The sequence below is a fragment of the Pan paniscus genome, chromosome 16, assembly GCF_029289425.2.
Source record: "Pan paniscus chromosome 16, NHGRI_mPanPan1-v2.0_pri, whole genome shotgun sequence".
NCBI classification, from domain to species: Eukaryota; Metazoa; Chordata; class Mammalia; order Primates; family Hominidae; genus Pan; species Pan paniscus.
In genome coordinates, this window is record NC_073265.2 from 61,915,760 (window position 1) to 61,935,522 (window position 19,763).

Below are 19,763 nucleotides of genomic sequence, written 5' to 3' on the forward strand. Positions count from 1 at the left end.
CCGATGAATTCAGGATGACCTAGTCGCTATTTTTTGAGGCATATATCTATAATTGGATCTAATTTCGGTAAAGTGCCAAGTGTGAAGCTTTGTTTACCTTGCTTTAGTGTTGGGTTTGAAAGCCTGTTCTGTCCATTTGTTAGAGTGATTTTAGGTATTCGGAATTTATTGTCTTTCGAAAAACGCCCTGGAAAACAGTACAAATAGCAGCCTTTGGCTGTTTTACAACTTAGTTTTGGCTAAGCAGCAAGGTTAGCGTTATTGTTAGAGGGCCTTTTGTTTGTTTTCTACTCTCATTTGCAGAGTAGTCATATTATTCTAGTCTAATTAGAAAACTCTGAAGACAGAAACTTTTTTTTTTTTTTTTTTTTTTGAGGCGGAGTGTCGCTGTTGTCGGCCCGGGCTGGAGTGCAATGGCGCGATCTCGGCTCACTGCAACCTCCGCCTCCCAGGTTGCAGCAATTCTCCTGCCTCAGCCGCCGGATTAGCTGAGAATACAGGCGCCTGCCACCACGCCCGGCCGAAACATTTTTATTAAGCTAAGAAATTTAAAATAGCTAGGCCGGCCGCGGCGCATCACGCCTGTAATCCCAGCACTTTGGGAGGCCGAGACGGGTGGATCACTTGAGGTCATGAGTTTGAGACCATCCTGGCCAACATGGTGAAACTCCGTCTCTACTAAAAATACAAAAATTAGCGGGGCATCGTGGCGCTTGCCTGTAATCCCAGGTACCTGGAAGGCTGAGGCAGGAGAATCGCTTGAACCCCGGAGGCGGAGGTTGCAGTGAGCCGAGATCATGCCATTGCACTCCAGCCTGAGCGACAGAGACAGACTCCTTCTCAAAAAAAAAAGAAAGAAAAAACAGATTTTAAAATAATTAAATAGGCCAGGCTCAGTGGCTCACGCCTGTAATCCTAGCACCTTGGGAGGCTGAGGTGGGTGGATCGCCTGAGGTCAGGAGTTCGAGACCAGCCTGGCCAACGTAGTGAAACCCTGTCCCTACTAAAAAAATACAAAAAAATTAGCTGGACGTGGTGGCAGGCGCCGGTAATCCCAGCTACTAGGGAGGCTGAGGCAGGAGAATCGCTTAGAACCCAGGAGGCAGAGGTTGCAGTGAGCCGAGATTGTGCCATTTCACTGCAGCCTGGGCATCAAGAGCGAAACTCCGTCTCAGAAAAAAAAAAAAAAAAAAGTAGCATGGTTAATGTTACTGGGTTTTAAATATTAAAAAACGTAGGAAAGAAAATACTTCCACTCCAGCCTGGGTGACAGAGCGAGACTCCGTCTCAAAAAAAAAAAAAAAAAAAAGAAAATACTTCTACGTAATCTTAAAGTGTAAAAGATAATGGGTAACATAACATTGCTACAAATATAGCTTATCCTCTAGTGCTCATCACAGGTGTTTGTGTAATAGAATATGAACTTGAGTCTGTGACAGCAGAATTGTCATGTACATTTGAATGTCTAATACTGTTTTAAAGAGAATAGCTTTTGTTTTGATATGACTTTAGCAATTAAGCCTGAAGTTAACTGTTTTCATTGATGTCAAATTTATTGCTAGTAGTGTTACGTTTATAGTAATTTTCATCTTTTCAAGTTACCAATGCATGGAAATGTGAATTTCTGTCCTTTTTGGAAGTGGTATTTTATCTTTTTTTTTTTTTTTTTTTTTGAGACGGAGTCTCACTTTGTCGCCCTGTCTGGAGTGCAGTGGCGTGATCTCAGCTCAGTGGAACCTCTGCCTCCCGGGTTCAAGCGATTTTTCTGCCTCAACCTCCCGAGTAGCTGGGGTTACAGGCCCTCACCACCATGCCTGGCTTTATTTTTGTGGAGATGGGGTTTCACCACGTTGGCCAGGCTGGTCTTGAACTCCTGACCTCGTGATCTGCACGCCTCAGTCTCCCAAAGTGTTGGGATTACAGGCGTGAGCCATCGCCCCCTGCCTTATTTTTTAATACAATTAAAAGAACCCAGTAATCCTACTCCTAGACCTGTGTCCCACAGAAAAAAGTGTTAAACATGAGCGTGTAGTACTACGGCATTCGTTGTAGTACTATCCGTAGTGGCAAAACGCTGGAAGCAAATTAAATGCCCATTAATAGGGTAATTGATGACTTCAGATATTTCCATACTGTGGAATATTATGCAGTCATTAAAAAGAATGTTACAACTAATTGCTTTTCCTCTCAGAAGCCCCTCTCTCTCACTAGAGAAAGCTGTTCTCCTTTCTTTCTTCTGCCTATTAAACCTCCATTCCTAAACTCAGAAAGAAAAAAAAAAAGTTACAACTAATTGACTTGGAGGGACTTCCATGGTGTAGATTTAAATAAAAGGTAGATGTGAAGTGGGGTATATTATGTGATCTTAATTTCATAACACAAAGGAAAACATATATAGATTCGTAGATAAGAATATATGGATATGGAGGAGAGAAAAGGAAAAGACTCAAAACTCACAGAATTTTTGAAGAAATGTATAGCTAAAAATCTAAGAAGGCTACAGTCAAGGCCTTGAGGCCAGAAGACACCCCATCAAAACTGAGTAAAACTAGCCCAGTGTGGGACACAGAAATTCTAATATGCTACCAAAATTACTTACGGATTGCTACCAGTTCCTTAGAAGGAAAACTGAGGACTGATATTTGTATTTTCAGTATAGTTTAGAATTCTTAAAAAATGAGCAAACAGGCTGTACTTGGTGGCTCATGCCTGTAATGCCAGGACTTGTGGAAACTGAGGTGAGAGGATAACTTGAGTCCAGAGGTTCGAGACCAGTCTGGGCAACATGTTGGAGCCCCATTTCTACAAAAAACACAAAAATTAGCCAGACGTGGTGGCACGCGCCTGTCTTCCCAGCTACTGGGGAGGATCATCTGAGCCTGGGGAAGTTGAGGCTCCAGTGAGCCATGATCATGCCACTGGACTCCAGCAGGGGCAGAGTGAGACTTTGTCTGAAAAAAACAAAAACAAAAAATGAATGAGCAACTAGCTCTGGCTTTCATGATTTGTGCTTATAAATCTTATTTTTTAAAATTATTATTTATTTATTTTGAGACGGAGTCTTGCTCTGTCGCCCAGGCTGGAGCGCAGTGGCGCGATCTCGGTTCACTGCAACCTCCGCCTTCCGGGTTCACGCCATTCTCCTGCCTCAGCCTCCGGAGTAGCTGGGACTACAGGCGCCTGCCACCACGCCCAGCTGATTTTTTGTATTTTTAGTATAGACGGGGTTTCACCGTGTTAGCCAGGATGATTTTAATCTCCTGACCTTGTGATCCGCCCGCCTCAGCCTCCCAAAGTGCTGGGATTACAGGTAAGCCACTGCACCCAGCCTATAAATTTTTTTTATAATGCCCTGATTCCCATTATTTGATGTATTTGGATAAATATGTCATCCTGTAAATTGAAGGATTAAACTGATAAGAGCAGAAAACAGAAATTAGTGCACTAGTTGATCTGGCTCAGATATAGTGCCTATGTATCAGGTGCTCCATGAATATTTGTTGGATGAATAAATGATCATAAAACTATATAAAAATGAAGAAATAACAGAATAAAATAATTTGTTCTATATAAATCCTATGAATGAGATTGAGTGGGCTAATAGAATCCTTTCCATCTCAAAATGTTCTGGAAAGTCTTGAGTAAAAGACTCATCAAAAAAATAATTCTGCTTTGTGCAGAAAGAAGGGTTGCTGACCTTTGAAGGTGCTTTTTGAGTCTTTAACATTCTTTAGTAATATATTCCCCAAAAGTTAAGAAATTCTAGTTAGATTTTAAAAAATTGAGTTAACATTTAAAAAAGTTTTGTTGAGGTATAATACACATACCATAAAATTTACTCAATTTAAGTACATAGTTTGATCAGTTTTAGTAAATTTATATAGTTGCACAGCTGTCACCAGAGGCTGCTTTTAAAACATGTCTGTCACTCCAGAAGGGTTCCTGTGTCAATGGAATTGCTGGGTTATATTGTTTAAGTATTTGTTTAAAAAAACAGAAACAGGCCGGGCGCGGTGGCTCACGCCTGTAATCCCAGCACTTTGGGAGGCCGAGGCGGGCGGATCACGAGGTCGGGAGATCGAAACCATCCTGGCTAACACGGTGAAACCCCGTCTCTACTAAAAATACAAAAAATTAGCCGGGCGTGGTAGCGGGTGCCTGTAGTCCCAGCTACTCGGGAGGCTGAGGCAGGAGAATGGCGTGAACCCGGGAGGCGGAGCTTGCAGTGAGCCGAGATCGCGCGCCACTGCACTCCAGCCTGGGCGACAGAGCGAGACTCCGTCTCAAAAAAAAAAAAAAAACAAAAAAAAACCAGAAACAAATCTGCCTAACTTCTCTGCAGGCTTATATATACGAGTTAACATTTCCATGAGCAATGCATGAGGGTTGTGATTTTTCCACATCCTTGTCAACACTTGGTTTGTCAGTTTGTTTTTATTTAGCTGTTGTAGTGGATGGGTAGTGATGGTATATGGTGGTTTTAATTTGTATTTCCTTCATGAATAATGATATTGAAGATTTTTTATATGTTTATTTTCCACCCGTATCTCTTTGGTGAAATGTCTCTATAAATTTTTGTGAATTTTTAAATCAAGATCATTAACCAAATGAGCCCCTCATTTGGGCTCAAGTGATCCTTCCACGTCAACCTCCCGAGTAGCTGGGACCACAGGTGCAGGCCACGCTTGGCTAATTTTTGTATATTTTGTAGAGGCGGGGTTTCGCCATGTTGCCCAGTCTGGTCTTAAACTCCTGAACTCAAGCAATTGGCCTGCCTCACATAAGTATTCTCTTTTATTTTGAGGATTAATTTTTGTTGTTGTGAAATATATCCTACCTGTAAAAGAGTGGTTAAAATGTCGTATGTATGCTTTAAAGGATAATATAATGGAAACTTGTGTTCCTACTGCACAGGTTAGGAAATGGGTCATTAATAACTCTGAAACCTCCTAAATGCCTCTCTCCTACTGCATTTTCCTTCCTCCACATCAGATGTAGTGTTTCTTCAATTTTATATTAATATTTTGTATTTTTTATAGTTTTACCATATATGTTTATATATATCCTTAATATATTAGTTTTTAAAATTTGTTATTAACCTTCAGTTTATTCATTATTTCAACACTGTATAGTATCCTATTGTAGTAAAGTATGTCAATTAACTTATCCATTCCACTAGATGGAGATCGGGATTATTTCTGGTTTTTAGTTATTAAAAACAATGCTGCTGCTGGGTGCGGTGGCTTACGCCTGTAATCCTAGCACTTTGGGAGGCTGAGGCTGCGGATCATGAGGTCAAGAGATCGAGACCATCCTGGCCAACATGGTGAAACCCCGTCTCTACTAAAAATACAAAAATTAGCAGGATGCGGTGCTGCGCGCCTGTAGTCCCTGCTACTCGGGAGGCTGAGGCGGGAGAATCACTTGAACCCAGGAGGCGGAGGTTGCAGTGAGCCGAGATTGCGCCACTGCACTTCAGCTTGGCAGAGCGAGACTTCGTCTCAAAAAAAAAAAAAAGCTGCTATAAATAGGGCCAAGACTAAGGAAAGGTAAGTGAGGTGCTTAGGGTTCACATTTTATGGAGTAAGAGTAAGTACCTTCTTAAGGTTTATACCCTAGGTTCTTCACTTGCCTCACTTTAGTCCTAGCCCTGAGCATTATTATGTAGGTCTTCTGATGCAATATCTAAGAGTTTCTCTAAGGTATACCTAGAAATAGATTGCTAGGTAATGGAGTAACTTTATTACTTACAGGAAACTATATGGTGGTTGTAACAGTTTATGCGTCTGCCACCAGTCATGGTGGATATGAAATTATGTCTTAATGTGATAATTTACATTGCAATTTTTTTTTTTTTTTTTTTTTTTTTGAGACAGAGTCTTGCTCTGTCACCCAGGCTGGAGTGCAGTGGCGTGATCTTGGCTCACTGCAACCTCTGCCTCCTGGGCTCAAGTGATCCTTCCACCTCAGCCTCCCGAGTAGCTGGGACCACAGGCGCAGGCCACACTTGGCTAATTTTTGTATATTAGCCAATATACAAATATTGTAATATTTGTATATAGAGGCGGGATTTCGTCATGTTGCCCAGGCTGGTCTTAAACTCCTGAACTCAAGCAATTGGCCTGCCTCAGCCTACCGAAGTGCTGGGATTAGAGGTGTGAGCCACCACACCTGGCTGTTTGTTTGTTTTGAGCCTATTCCTCAGGCTGGAGTGCAGTGGTCCAATCATGGCTTGCTGCAACTCGGCTTCCTGGGCTTAAGAGATCCTCCCACCTCAGACTTCTGAGTAGCTAGGACTAAGGGCACCTGCCACTATGCCTGGCTAATTTTAAAGTTTTTTTATAAAGGCAGAGTCTAGCTGTTTTGCCCAGGCTGGTCTCAAATTGCTAGGCTCATGTGATCTTCCTGCCTCAGCCTCCCAAAGTGCTGGGATTATAGGTGTGAGCCACCACACCTGGCTGATCTGTCTTAAACTGGAGAATTGCATTTTTTTCTACCTCCTTTCTTTTTTTTAAAAAAACTGAATTTCCATCTGTTACCCCTCCCTTTCTGCTCCTCTTATTTCATTCCTTGGAAGTTATACATTGCCTTCCTTTAATGAGTACCAAAGAAATTAAAAAATACATGTTTACTGTAAGTCCAGGCCTAAATGTTGCTACTACAGGGACCATCAAATGCTTTACTACCATCTATTGCCATCTGCAAATGTATGCCATTGTTGTTTAGTTTTGTAGTTCTTAATGTATTTTAATTAAACACCACAAATTCTGCTTTTTGTTTGTTTTGTTCAGTCCGTAGATGCTTAGAATACTTGCTTATTTTACCAATTCCTTTGCTTATTCCACTCCTTTGTTCTGGGATTATTTTTCTTTTTCGTAATATATTTTCATTAAAAGTTTATTTGGTGAGAATCTAAAAACTCTCAAATTCTGAAAGTTTTAAAAATTTGCCTTTGTTGTTGAAAATTAGTTTTGGTGGGTGAGAGAATCTAGATCAGGTGTTGGCAAACCTTTTTTTGTAAAGGGCCAGATAGTAAATATCGTGGGCTTTGTGGGCCATAGAGTCTCTGTGACAACTACTCAGCAATGCTGTTGTAGGACAAAAGCAACCATAGACATTATGTAAACATGAGTGTGGGTATGTTCTGACAAATTTTGTTTATAGACACTGAAATTTGACTCAATTTTCATGTGTTAAAATATTATTTTTTGAATTTTTTTAACCATTTAAAAATGTAAAAATCATTCGTAGCTTGTAGACCAAATAAACAGGATGGATTTGACCTGTGGGCCATAGTTTGCTGACCTCTGGTCTAAATTAACATTCATTTTACTTAGTACCTGACACTGGAGTAATTATTCTTATGATGTCTTATTGTGATATTGTCTTCCATTTTTAATTGTTGAAGAGCCAGCTGTCAGTCTTTTTTGTTTTTCTTTTTCTTCTTCTTTTTTTTTTGAAATGGAGTTTTGCTCTTATCACCCAAGCTGGAGTGCAGTGGTGTGATCTTGGCCCACTGCAACCTCTGCCTCCTGGGTTCAAGCGATTTTCCTGCCTCAGCCTCCCAAGTAGCTGGGATTACAGGTGCCTAGCACCACACCCAGCTAATTTTTGTATTTTTAGTAGAGATGGGGTTTCACCATGTTGGCCAGGCTGGTGTTGAACTCCTAACCTCAGGTGATCGACCTGCCTTGGCCTCCCAAAGTGCTGCAATTACAGGCATGAGGCACGGCGTCTGGACTTTCTTTCTTTTTTTTTTTTTTTTTTTTTTTTTTTTGAGACGGAGTCTTGCTCTGTCGCCCAGGCCGGGGGGCGATGGTACGATCTCGGCTCATTGTAACCTCTGCTTCCCAAGTTCAAGCCATTCTTCTGCCTCAGCCTCCCAAGTAGCTGGGACTATAGGCACGTGCCACCATGCCGAGCTAATTTTTGTATATTTAGTAGAGATGGGGTTTCACCATGTTGTCCAGGCTGGTCTTGAACTCCTGACCTCAAGTGATCCTCTCGCCTCGGCCTCCCAAATAACTGTCCTTTTTTTTTTTTTTTTTTCTTTTTTATTGATCATTCTTGGGTGTTTCTCGCAGAGGGGGATTTGGCAGGGTCACAGGACAATAGTGGAGGGAAGGTCAGCAGATAAACAAGTGAACAAAGTTCTCTGGTTTTCCTAGGCAGAGGACCCTACGGCCTTCCGCAGTGTTTGTGTCCCTGGGTACTTGAGATTAAGGAGTGGTGATGACTCTTAACGAACATGCTGCCTTCAAGCATCTGTTTAACAAAGCACATCTTGCACCGCCCTTAATCCATTCAACCCTGAGTGGATACAGCACATGTTTCAGAGAGCACAGGGTTGGGGGTAAGGTCACAGATCAACAGGATCCCAAGGCAGAAGAATTTTTCTTAGTACAGAACAAAATGAAAAGTCTCCCATGTCTACCTCTTTCTACACAGACACAGCAACCATCCGATTTCTCAATCTTTTCCCCACCTTTCCCCCCTTTCTATTCCACAAAACCGCCATTGTCTTCATGGCCCGTTCTCAGTGAGCTGTTGAGTACACCTCCCAGATGGGGTGGTGGCCGGGCAGAGGAGCTCCTCACTTCCCAGTAGGGGCGGCCGGGCAGAAGCGCCCCTCACCTCCCGGACGGGGCGGCTGGCCGGGCGGGGGGCTGACCCCCCCCACCTCCCTCCCGGACGGGGCGGCTGGCCGGGCGGGGGGCTGACCCCCCACCTCCCTCCCGGACAGGGCGGCTGGCCGGGCAGAGGGGCTCCTCACTTCCCAGTAGGGGCGGCCGGGCAGAGGCGCCCCTCACTTCCCGGACGGGGCGGCTGGCCCGGCGGGGGGCTGACCCCCCCACCTCCCTCCCGGAGGGGGCGGCTGGCTGGGCAGAGGGGCTCCTCACTTCCCGGTAGGGGCGGCCGGGCAGAGGCGCCCCTCACCTCCCGGACAGGGTGGCTGGCCGGGCGGGGGGCTGATCCCCCCACCTCCCTCCCGGACGGGGCGGCTGGCCGGGCGGGGGGCTGACCCCCCCACCTCCCTCCCGGACGGGGCGGCTGGCCGGGCGGGGGGCTGACCCCCCACCTCCCTCCCGGACGGGGCGGCTGGCCGGGCGGGGGGCTGACCCCCCCACCTCCCTCCCGGACGGGGCGGCTGGCCGGGCGGGGGGCTGACCCCCCCACCTCCCTCCCGGACGGGGCGGCTGGCCGGGCGGGGGGCTGACCCCCCCACCTCCCTCCCGGATGGGGCGGCTGGCCGGGAGGGGGGCTGACCCCCCCACCTCCCTCCCGGACGGGGCGGCTGGCCGGGCAGAGGGGCTCCTCACTTCCCAGTAGGGGCGGCCGGGCAGAGGCACCCCTCGCCTCCCGGACGGGGCGGCTGGCCAGGCGGGGGGCTGACCCCCCCACCTCCCTCCCGGACGAGGCGGCTGGCCGGGCAGAGGGGCTCCTCACTTCCCGGTAGGGGCGGCCGGGCAGAGGTGCCCCTCACCTCCCGGACGGGGCGGCTGGCCGGGCGGGGGGCTGACCCCCCACCTCCCTCCCGGACGGGGCGGCTGGCCGGGCGGGGGGCTGACCCCCCCACCTCCCTCCCGGACGGGGCGGCTGGCCGGGCGGGGGGCTGACCCCCCCACCTCCCTCCCGGACGGGGCGGCTGGCCGGGGGGGGGGCTGACCCCCCCACCTCCCTCCCGGACGGGGCGGCTGGCCGGGCAGAGGGGCTCCTCACTTCCCAGTAGGGGCGGCCGGGCAGAGGCACCCCTCGCCTCCCGGACGGGGCGGCTGGCCAGGCGGGGGGCTGACCCCCCCACCTCCCTCCCGGACGAGGCGGCTGGCCGGGCAGAGGGGCTCCTCACTTCCCGGTAGGGGCGGCCGGGCAGAGGTGCCCCTCACCTCCCGGACGGGGCGGCTGGCCGGGCGGGGGGCTGACCCCCCCACCTCCCTCCCAGACGAGGAGGGAGGACGCTCCTCACTTCTCAGACGGGGTGGCTGCCGGGCGGAGGGGCTCCTCACTTCTCAGACGGGGCGGTTGCCAGGCAGAGGGTCTCCTCACTTCTCAGACAGGGCGGCCGGGCAGAGACACTCCTCACATCCCGGACGGGGCGGCAGGGCAGAGGTGCTCCCCACATCTCAGACGATGGGCGGCCGGGCAGAGACGCTCCTCACTTCCCAGATGTGATGGCGGCCGGGAAGAGGCGCTCCTCACTTCCTAGATGGGATGGCGGCCGGGCAGAGACGCTCCTCACTTTCCAGACTGGGCAGCCAGGCAGAGGGGCTCCTCCCATCCCAGACGATGGGCAGTCAGGCGGAGACACTCCTCACTTCCCAGACGGGGTGGCTGCCAGGCAGAGGCTGCAATCTCGGCACTTAGGGAGGCCAAGGCAGGCGGCTGGGAGGTGGTTGTAGCGAGCCGAGATCACGCCACTGCACTCCAGCCTGGGCGCCATTGAGCACTGAGTTAACGAGACTCCGTCTGCAATCCCGGCACCTCGGGAGGCCGAGGCTGGCGGATCACTCGCGGTTAGGAGCTGGAGACCAGCCCAGCCGACACATCGAAACCCCGTCTCCACCAAAAAAATACGAAAACCAGTCAGGCGTGGCGGCGCACGCCTGCAATCGCAGGCACTCGGCAGGCTGAGGCAGGAGAATCGGGCAGGGAGGTTGCAGTGAGCTGAGATGGCAGCAGTACCGTCCAGCTTTGGCTCGGCATCAGAGGGAGACCGTGGAAAGAGGGGAGAGGGGAGAGGGGAGAGGGGGGAGGGGAGAGGGGAGAGGGGAGAGGGAGCTCTATCTACCACACAGTCCTTCTCTGAATATCCAATAACTGTCCTTTCTTTGTTGGTAATCTGGTGATATGTTTTCTTGTTTGGCTGCTTTTAAGAGCTGCTTCTTGTCTCTGGTGCAGTTCGTTATGATGTATCTAAGTATGTATTTATTTTCATTTAACCTGGTCAGGATTTGTTGAGTATCCAGAAACTAAGGATTGGTGTTTCTCATTACATCTGGAAAAATTTGAGCCATTATTTTTGCTTATATTGTGGTATGTCATAGGAAGTTGATAAAAGAAAAATTCATTTGATGGTTTTCTATGATGTTATAGTGGAAAATAATTATCTCCCTTTTAGAATTGAGTGCTAGACAGTTTCTGTGTAGATGATCTCATAAGCTTCCTTTTATCAAACAGTGATCACTTTTTTGGTTTGGCTGCTGAGAAGTATGGCATCAAGTATAATACTCATATGAGGTGTTTAAGAACTGAGTATATTTCTTATGCACATTTTACTATATACTATAATTATACATTAAAAATGCACATTGTAAATATTATAAATATGCGTTATACATTGTTAATAGTTTGGATAGCAAAAGTATGACTTGACGTTTGTTTTTTAAACCATATTTAAAATAACTCTATCACAATATGGATTTAATGGATTAATTGCATAATTGGTGAGCTACTGATTATTCTTGTTATTTGGATGCTTCTTTAAGTTAGCAAGTTTATATTGTGGTGCTTCAATATAGACTACTTATTTCATTTCAGAGAACTCAATTTCCTGTATCTACTGAGTCTCAAAAACCCCGGCAGAAGAAAGGTCTGTATGCAGTTTCATTGTATGTGTATGTTTGCACAGACAGATTTCTCTTTTATTTATTTATTTATTTTTTTGGAGGCAGAGTCTCACTGTCACCCAGGCTGGAGTGCAGTAGCACAATCTCGGCTCACTGCAATCTTTGCCTCTGGGGCTCAAGCAATTCTCCTGCCTCAGCCTCCCGAGTAGCTGGGATTACAGGTGCACGCCACCACACCTGGCTAACTTTTGTGTTTTAGTAGAGATGAGGTTTCACTGTGTTTGCCAGGCTGGTCTCGAACTCCTGACCTCAGGTGATCTGCCCACCTTGGCCTCCCAAAGTGTTGGGATTACAGGCATGAGCCGCCGCGCCTGGCCAGATTTCTCTCTCTTGTTGATTCTTTTATCTATTCTATATTATTTCAAAATGAGTGTTGGGAAAAGAAGTAATAGTCTAAATGTTCTGTCACATCTAGCTTTTATTTAATAGAGTTATTAGATATTAGGAGGTTGGTTTGACCTGGAAATTATTTAAATGGGGTTTGATTATTACGTAAGTGTGTACTAATTTTCTGCTTCTGGAAAAACCACTCTGTGAGGTTCCAGGTATCTTTTTGCTTTGTTGGTTTCTAGTTTAATTCTATTGTGGGTAGAGAACATTCTTTATATGGTTGGTTTTATGGCCCACAATGTGGCCTGTGTTGGTGCATGTCCCATGTACACTTGGAAAGAATGTGTATTCTGCTCTTGTAGGATGTAGCATTCTGTAAATGTCAATTAGGTCAAGTTGGTTGATAGTGTTCTGTATATACTTACAATTACAGATATTCATATTCTTACTGATGTAGTTACTGATTGGAATGGTGATAGAAGAGTGTTGAAGTGTGCAAATGTAATTGTGGATTTGTTTCTGCTTTCAGTTCTATCAATTTTTGATTTGTGTATTTTGAAGATCTGTTGTTGGATGCATATACATTTAGGATTGTCTGATTTCTTGGTAAATTGACCCGTTTGTCATTATGTAATATTCCTCTTCAATTTCTGATAATATTCCTTGTTTGAAGTCTACTTTGCCTGATAATATTTTAGTTTTAGTTATTTATTTAGCTATTTTAGTTTTGCTTTGGCCAGTCTTTGAATGGTATCAACATATAATTTTCCTAGAGTAAAATTCCCTTTTTTTAGTACAAATTCTGAGTTTCGACAAGTGAAACTAGCCATGTAACCACTAGTAGCACCATAATCAAGTTATAGAAGTTTAATTACTCCCCCAAAAGTCACCTTTACTTTGTAGTAAACCACTTCTTCCATTCCCAATTGCTGGCAGCCATTAATCTGTTTCTTTCTTCCTAGTTTTGCCTTTCTTGGAATGCCAAATAAATGGAATCATACATTATTATTATTTTGAGAGAGAGGGTCTCGCTCTGTCACCCAAGCTAGAGTGCAGTGGTGTGATTATAGCTCACTGCAACCTGAAACTCCTGGGTTCAAATGGTTTTCCCCAGTAGCTGGGTCTACAGGTGCATGCCACCATGCCTGGCTAATTTTTATATTTTTTTTTGTAGAAATGGGGGTCTGGCTCTGTTGCCCAGGCTGGTTTTGAACTCCTGGCTTCAAGTGATACTCCATCTTCGGCCTCCTGAAGTACTGGCATTACAGGCATGAGCTATTGCACCTGGGTTATGTAAATTTTTCAGTGGCTTTTAAACCTCATATAATGTTTGTTGGTTTGTTTGTTTTTGAGGCGGAGGCTCGCTCTGTCACCCAGGCTGGAGTGCAGTGGTGCAGTCTCAGCTCACTGCAACCTCCACCTCCTGGGTTCAAGTGATTCTGCTGTCTCAGTCTCCCAAGTAGCTGGGATTATCGGCATGAACCACCATGCCTGGCTAATTTTTTTATTTTTAGTACAGATGGGGTTTCACCACGTTGGCCAGGCTGGTCTTGAACTCCTGACCTCAAGTGATCCACCTGCTTTAGCCCCCCAAAGTACTGGGATTACAGGCATGAGCCACTGCATCCAGCCCAATATAGGGAAGTATTAAGAAAACAGAAGAACTATCATCCTTAAGTATTAACGGGACTTTAACAAATTAAAAAAGTAGTACTTTGAATAAAAAGCTGTCACATTTTACTGTGAAATCCTTAGACTTTTTTTTAAACCCTAGTTCAGGTTTTTTCAGCTTTGGCATGAATGATATTTTGAGCAAGATAAATCTTTGTTGGAGTTGTCCTGTATATTGTAGGATGGTTAACAACATCCCTGGCTTCTACCTGGTAGATGACAGTAGCACTTAATTGTAACAACCAAAAGTGTCTCCAGATGTTGCCAGTTATTCCTTCTGGGGCAAAATTGTTCCCACTTGAGAACCACTGCTCTGGTTAAGTAGTGTAATACTTGGAAATAGAAGGCAGAAAGTTGGTAAGTGCATAAAGAATTCACACAGAAGTTGGATTAGCAAGCTGAGAGACGTTATTTGAACAAGTAGCAATTGGAGGCATTTTGACTGAGAATGGATGTTGTGCCTCTCCCTCACCCTTTCCTCCTCAGCGTGAGAGGTCCATAGTCTCTCAAAGTTTGGCTCTTTAGTTTTGAGGATGATGACTGCCAACTGTGGAAGGGATAAACAGATTTCTGTTCGGTATTTTTGTCCAAATATATCAGGACTTTTTCAAGAACAGGCAATGAAATTGTTGATCAGAACTACTTGGTGGTTCTGAGAAAATAATATGCTACATGAGGCTACTGAAGTCCTCTTCCTTTTGCCCCATGATGTAACCTTAGGTGACTTTCTTCTGGCTTTCAGCTGAAGATCTTACCCATCATTGAGGTGAGCAAACTGATTTACTGCTTGAGTCTATTTTCTTCCTTAAAGGAGTCTTCATTGAAAACTTTACCCATTTTGGGGTGGCCAAAGCTGAGGATGAGTTTTGTCCACAACCTGAGACAACATACTCACTATGTAAAAAACCTGATCTCAGCTTGATAGCTGGTTTTAGAGTAATTGTTTAATAGAATAATTTATTATTGTAAAATATATATAAAATTTACCATTTTTAAGTGTGTAAGTCAGTGGCATTAAGTACATTTACAAAGTTGTGCAGCCATCACCACTGTCCATTTCTAGAAGTGTTTCATCATTCCAAACAGAAACACTGTACCCATTAAACAAATCTCCACATCCCCTTGCCTCCCCAGATCCTGGTAATCTCCATTCTATTTTCTATATCTATGAATTTGACTATTCTAGGTTTTTCATGTAAGGTGAATCATACAATATTTGCCCTTTTCTGTCTGGCTTATTCCACTCAGCATTTTCAAGATTCATTCATGTTGTAGCATGTGTCAGAATTTCATTCCTTTTTAAGGCTGAATAATATTCTAGTGTATGTATATATCACATTTTGTTTATCTGTCTGTTGATGGGCATTTGGGTTGTTTTCCTTAGAGTCTTTATATGTCAGTAATTCTTAAAGAATTTAAAAGTTGTAGAAACTAGGAATTTTGTAGATATTCTAGAAATATGTCATTTCCTGTACTGTATATAATAATTTATTCTACAGACTAATTACTGTGTATATATTTGGTTCTCAGACGTGATTTTGATTTTGTAGATGCTGTACATGCTCTTCACTTCATTAATCTTTTCCTTTTGCTAATTTTGGTTCTTGTGTATACAGAATTATAGAGTTACAAGGTAATTTAGTTGTTACCTAATTCACCCTAAAGTCTACATGAAACCACTGTCACAGTCTTTGATAAGTAGTTACTAAATCTCAGTATTTCTACTGTGATAGTGAATGACTTTCATTGATTAGCTTTCTGAAAGAATAGTTTATCTTACTTGTCTTGGTATCCTCACCTCTGAGTCTATTTGTCTATTGTAATCTGGCTTTTGCTCCACCGCTCCACTGATTAAATTGATGAGCTAAGCATTTTTTTTTTTTTTTCCACTGCAACCTCTGCCTCCCGGGTTCAAGTGATTCTCTTGCCTCAGCTTCCCGTGTAGCTGGCATTACAGGTGCCCACCACCATGCCTGGCTAATTTTTTGTCTTTTTAGTAGAAACGGGGTTTCACTATGTTAGCCAGACTGGTATCGAGCTCCTGACTTCATGATCCACCCCAAAGCCTCCCAAAGTTCTGGGATTACAGGTGTGAGCCACTGTGCTTGGCCCAATTCTGTTTAATTTTTGAGGAACAATGTTAACTTCTAATTTAAATGGAAGGTAGTATATATCTAATTTTTCCCTATTATTTTTAATTTCAATGCTAGTAAATCTTTAAATCTGAAGTACACACTCTTGAATTTTGACAGATATGTATACTCGTGTACATATTTATATTCCTGTAATCATCAGATCAAATTAAACATTTTTATCACTTAGAAAGTTTCCTCATGCCTTTTTCCAGTAAGTCTTCTGCTTCACTTCGCCAGATGCAACCACCATTCTGATTTCTGCCTGTATAAATTGATTTTGAACTTTCCTATAAGTTGTGCTTGAACTTCACACAAAGGGAGCCATACAGTATCTACTATTTAGCTTTTGGCAGCTTCCATACAACATGTTGTTTTGGAGATTCATCCATGTTGTTATATGTATCAGTAGTTCCTTTATTTAAAGAATGCTGTTTAGTATTCAGTTGCATGAATATACCACCGTTTGTCCATTCTCCTGTTAATGAGTATTTGCAATGTTTCCAGTTTTTGAGTACTGTGAAAGTTTCTATGAACATTTATTTATTTAGAGATGGAGTCTCGCTTTATTGCCCAGGCTAGAGTGCAGTGGTGCAATCTCAGCTCACTGTAACCTCCGCCTCCTGGGTTCAATCGATTCTTCAGCTTCAGCCTCCTGAGTAGCTGGGACTATAGGTGTGTGCCACCATGCCCGGCTAATTTTTGTATTTTTAGTAGAGATGGGATTTCACCATATTAGCCAGGCTGGTCTTGAATTCCTTACCCCATGATCCGCCCGCCTCAGCCTCCCATAGTGCTGGGATTACAGGCATGAGCCACTGCACCTGGCCTGAACATTTATTTACTGGTTTTTTTTGTGTGTGCATGTGTGTGCAAGTTTTCACTTGAATAAGTGCCTAGGGAGTGGAATTGCTTGGTCATATGTGAACTGTTTGTTTTAACTTTATAATAAACTGCCAAAGTATTTTCCAAAGTGGTTGTACAGTTTTACCCTACCGCCAGCAACGTGTGAGGATTCTGTTTGGCTACATTCTTGCCAACATTTGTTACTATCAGTCTTTTTCATATTAGACTTGCTGGTGGGTGTATTGTGTTTTATTGTGATTTTAATTTGCATTACACCAATGACTAGTGATGTTGAACACCTTTTCATATACTTATTGGTCATATCTTTTGTGTAGTGCCTGCTCAAGTTTTTTGCCTATTTTTAAATTTTTTTTCCTTATTATTGATTTGTGAGACTTCTTAATATATTCTGAATGTAAGTCCTTTGTCTGTTATATATGTGGTAAATATTTCCCCCCAGCCTGTGTTTTACTACTTTCATTTTATTAAGGTATCTTTTGATGATCAAAAGTTTTAATTTTGATGAAGGCCAATTTACTATTATTTTTCTTTTGTTATTAATGCCTTCTCTGTCTTGTCTAGGAAATCTTGATCCTTACCCCAGACTGAGTTGTGTGTCCCCTCCCTTTTCTGCATTAATATTGCAGAAATTAATTTTTTGGTTTTAGAAAATGTCTAATTTGGCTCAATCAGTAATTTTTGATATCTTTCTATTGAAATATATATACAGAAAAGTACATACATAAATCATAATTGTACTGTGCAGTGAATTTTTACAAAGTAAACATACCCATGTAATCACCATCTAGATTAAGGTATAGAATATTATCAGTGCCCTCCAGGCCGCCTCCTTATTCCCTACCAGTCATTAACCACCCCTCCCAAAGGTAGTAACTTGTATTTAACTTCTATCTTCTAGATCAGTTTTGCCTGCTTTTGAATTTAATGTAAATGGAATCATGCAGTGTGTACTTTTTAATATCTAACTTCTTTGCTCAGAATTATGTTTGTGAGATTTATTTATGTTGTTGCATGTAGTAGTGGTTGGTTGTTTTCTTCCTTGTTATATATATTCCATTATGGGGCTCTACCTAAGTCTATTCATTTTATACTTGATGAACATTTGGGATATTTTTATTGTGATGTATTATGAATAATGCCACCATGAAGAGTCTTGTACATGTTTTTTGGTACACATACATACTTAGGAGTAGGATTTTCAGGGTCACCAGGAAGGATATATTTAGGCTCAGTAAATACTAGCAAGCAATTTTTAAAATGCGGTTAATATAATCCCCATGTGTAAAATAAAGGTGTACAAACACACACACACACACTTACTCAAATGCTTATATGTGCATAGAAATTCCTTGAAAATAGTCAAGAAGTGCTTCACCTCTGGTAAGGGATAGGAATGGAATGGGTCTTTTGTTTAGTATCCTATGTGCCCTTTGAATTTTGTTTTACTGTAAGTATGTATTTTTAAGAAAACCAACTAGTTATTTTAAAAAATCATTTGAAAGTCTTCCTACTTTGATATATGAAAAGCACTGGTTTAAAAAAAAATAATAGAAAAGCTTTAAAATCATTATTATTTTTTTGAGACGGAGTCTTGCTCTGTCGCCAGGCTGGAGTGCAGTGGTGCGATTTCCGCTCACCACAACCTTTGCCTCCCGGATTCAAGCAATTCTCCTGCCTCAGCCTCCCAAGTAGCTGGGACTACAGGTGTGTGCCACCAGGCCCAGCTAATTTTTTTTTTTTTTTTTTGTATTTTTAATAGAGATGGGGTTTCACCATGTTGGCCAGGATGGTCTCAATCTCTTGACCTCGTGATCTGCCTGCCCCAGCCTCCCAAAGTGCTGGGATTACAGGCGTGAGCCACTGTGCCTGGCCGCTTTAAAATCATTAATGTTGCGTTGCTCAGTTATGTCTAATTGACAGCCCAAACATTTACATTGTAATATTAGAAAATCCTTTATGATTGGGCAGAAACTTGGTTTAATGGGTCACCTTGGAGACCTGGGTTATAGTCCTGCCTCTTCCATTAACTACTTGTTGAATGTGGACAATTTACTTAACCTTTAGGGCCTTAATTTCCTCCTTTATAATGTGAGAATGTTCTCTGAATTGCATAACTCACTGGCCTTATGTGAATATTCAGTGGAATAATAAGAGAGAAAAACTTTGAGATACATGCACACACACTCTTAAGAAGGATATAATTGTTAAATTTTGCTTTGAGGAAATAAAATAATCTAAGCTATAAAGTAAAACCATAATTAGCTAATCTTTTATATGACTTTTTTCTTCCTCATTTCAAGCTAATGAGAAGCAAACAAACTGGATAGCAGCAATATAATTAAAAAATTAAAGGCCAGCTTCTAGCATGTATTCTTGAGTCAATACTGATTCAGCCCAGTCTCTTCCTATTCCTTCATCATTTATGTACCTGAACAGAGTAGATGTTTCTCCTGATCCTGGGCCTGTTCGCCCTCAGATCCATTCCTTGCCTTCTCTTCTCTTTTTGGTATAGTGAGGAGCTGACTCTTGCAGCCTCCTTTTCTTGCCAGGCTTCCGTGTCAGCAGTTTCTGGCTGGATTAGCAAGTGGAGGAACTGGCAGGAGATTAGAAGGCAAGAAGAATGAGAAAACAGGGCTTCCCTCCCCGACCTTCAGGCCTCAGAGTCGTAGTGGTTTTTTGCTCATGCAGACTTCTGATTTGTCTCAGCATTCCCTGTTGGGCCTCTCATTTCTTCCATTGCCTGTTCTCTGCATTAAAGTCCTTGTGTTTCAAATCCTCAAGTGGTTTTTTGTTAGGCTTTGACTGATACAGGGCTCAAAATGATAGTAATGAAAATGTCTTACATTTATATTCTTTTCAAGATTTGTTATCTCCTTTGATACCCCAGATATCCTATTGAGGTAGAAAAGTGTTATAATTCCTGTTTGGCATGAGGAAATTAACATTTATTGAATGACATTTTCAGATTCTTTGGATTTTCAGGTGAAAATTTTAGGGGGGATAAATGGAGGCCCAGAGAAGTGAAATAACTTGCCCTAGGCCCCATAGAAGGCTGGTATTGAATCAAGATTGAAATTCTGCATGTGAAAACTTTTATGTGCTACATGTCTGCTAGTCCTGGAAGAAATCCTTTCTTTGA

At 43.4% G+C, this 19,763-nt stretch overlaps 1 protein-coding gene across 5 annotated transcripts in view; it reads left to right on the plus strand.

Annotated features, from left to right (window-relative positions):
- BBS4 (Bardet-Biedl syndrome 4) overlaps nt 1-19,763 on the plus strand; it is a 55,022-nt gene that overhangs the window by 607 nt on the left and 34,652 nt on the right. For 4 of the 5 annotated variants that reach the window (XM_003818565.6, XM_008971900.5, XM_003818566.6 and 1 more), the window contains exon 2: nt 11,536-11,587. The exons of the other annotated variant lie outside the window; for it this stretch is intronic. In XM_003818565.6, the coding sequence (XP_003818613.1) occupies nt 11,536-11,587 (52 nt within the window). The remainder of the gene's footprint in view (nt 1-11,535; nt 11,588-19,763) is intronic. 5 annotated transcript variants of the gene reach the window in all.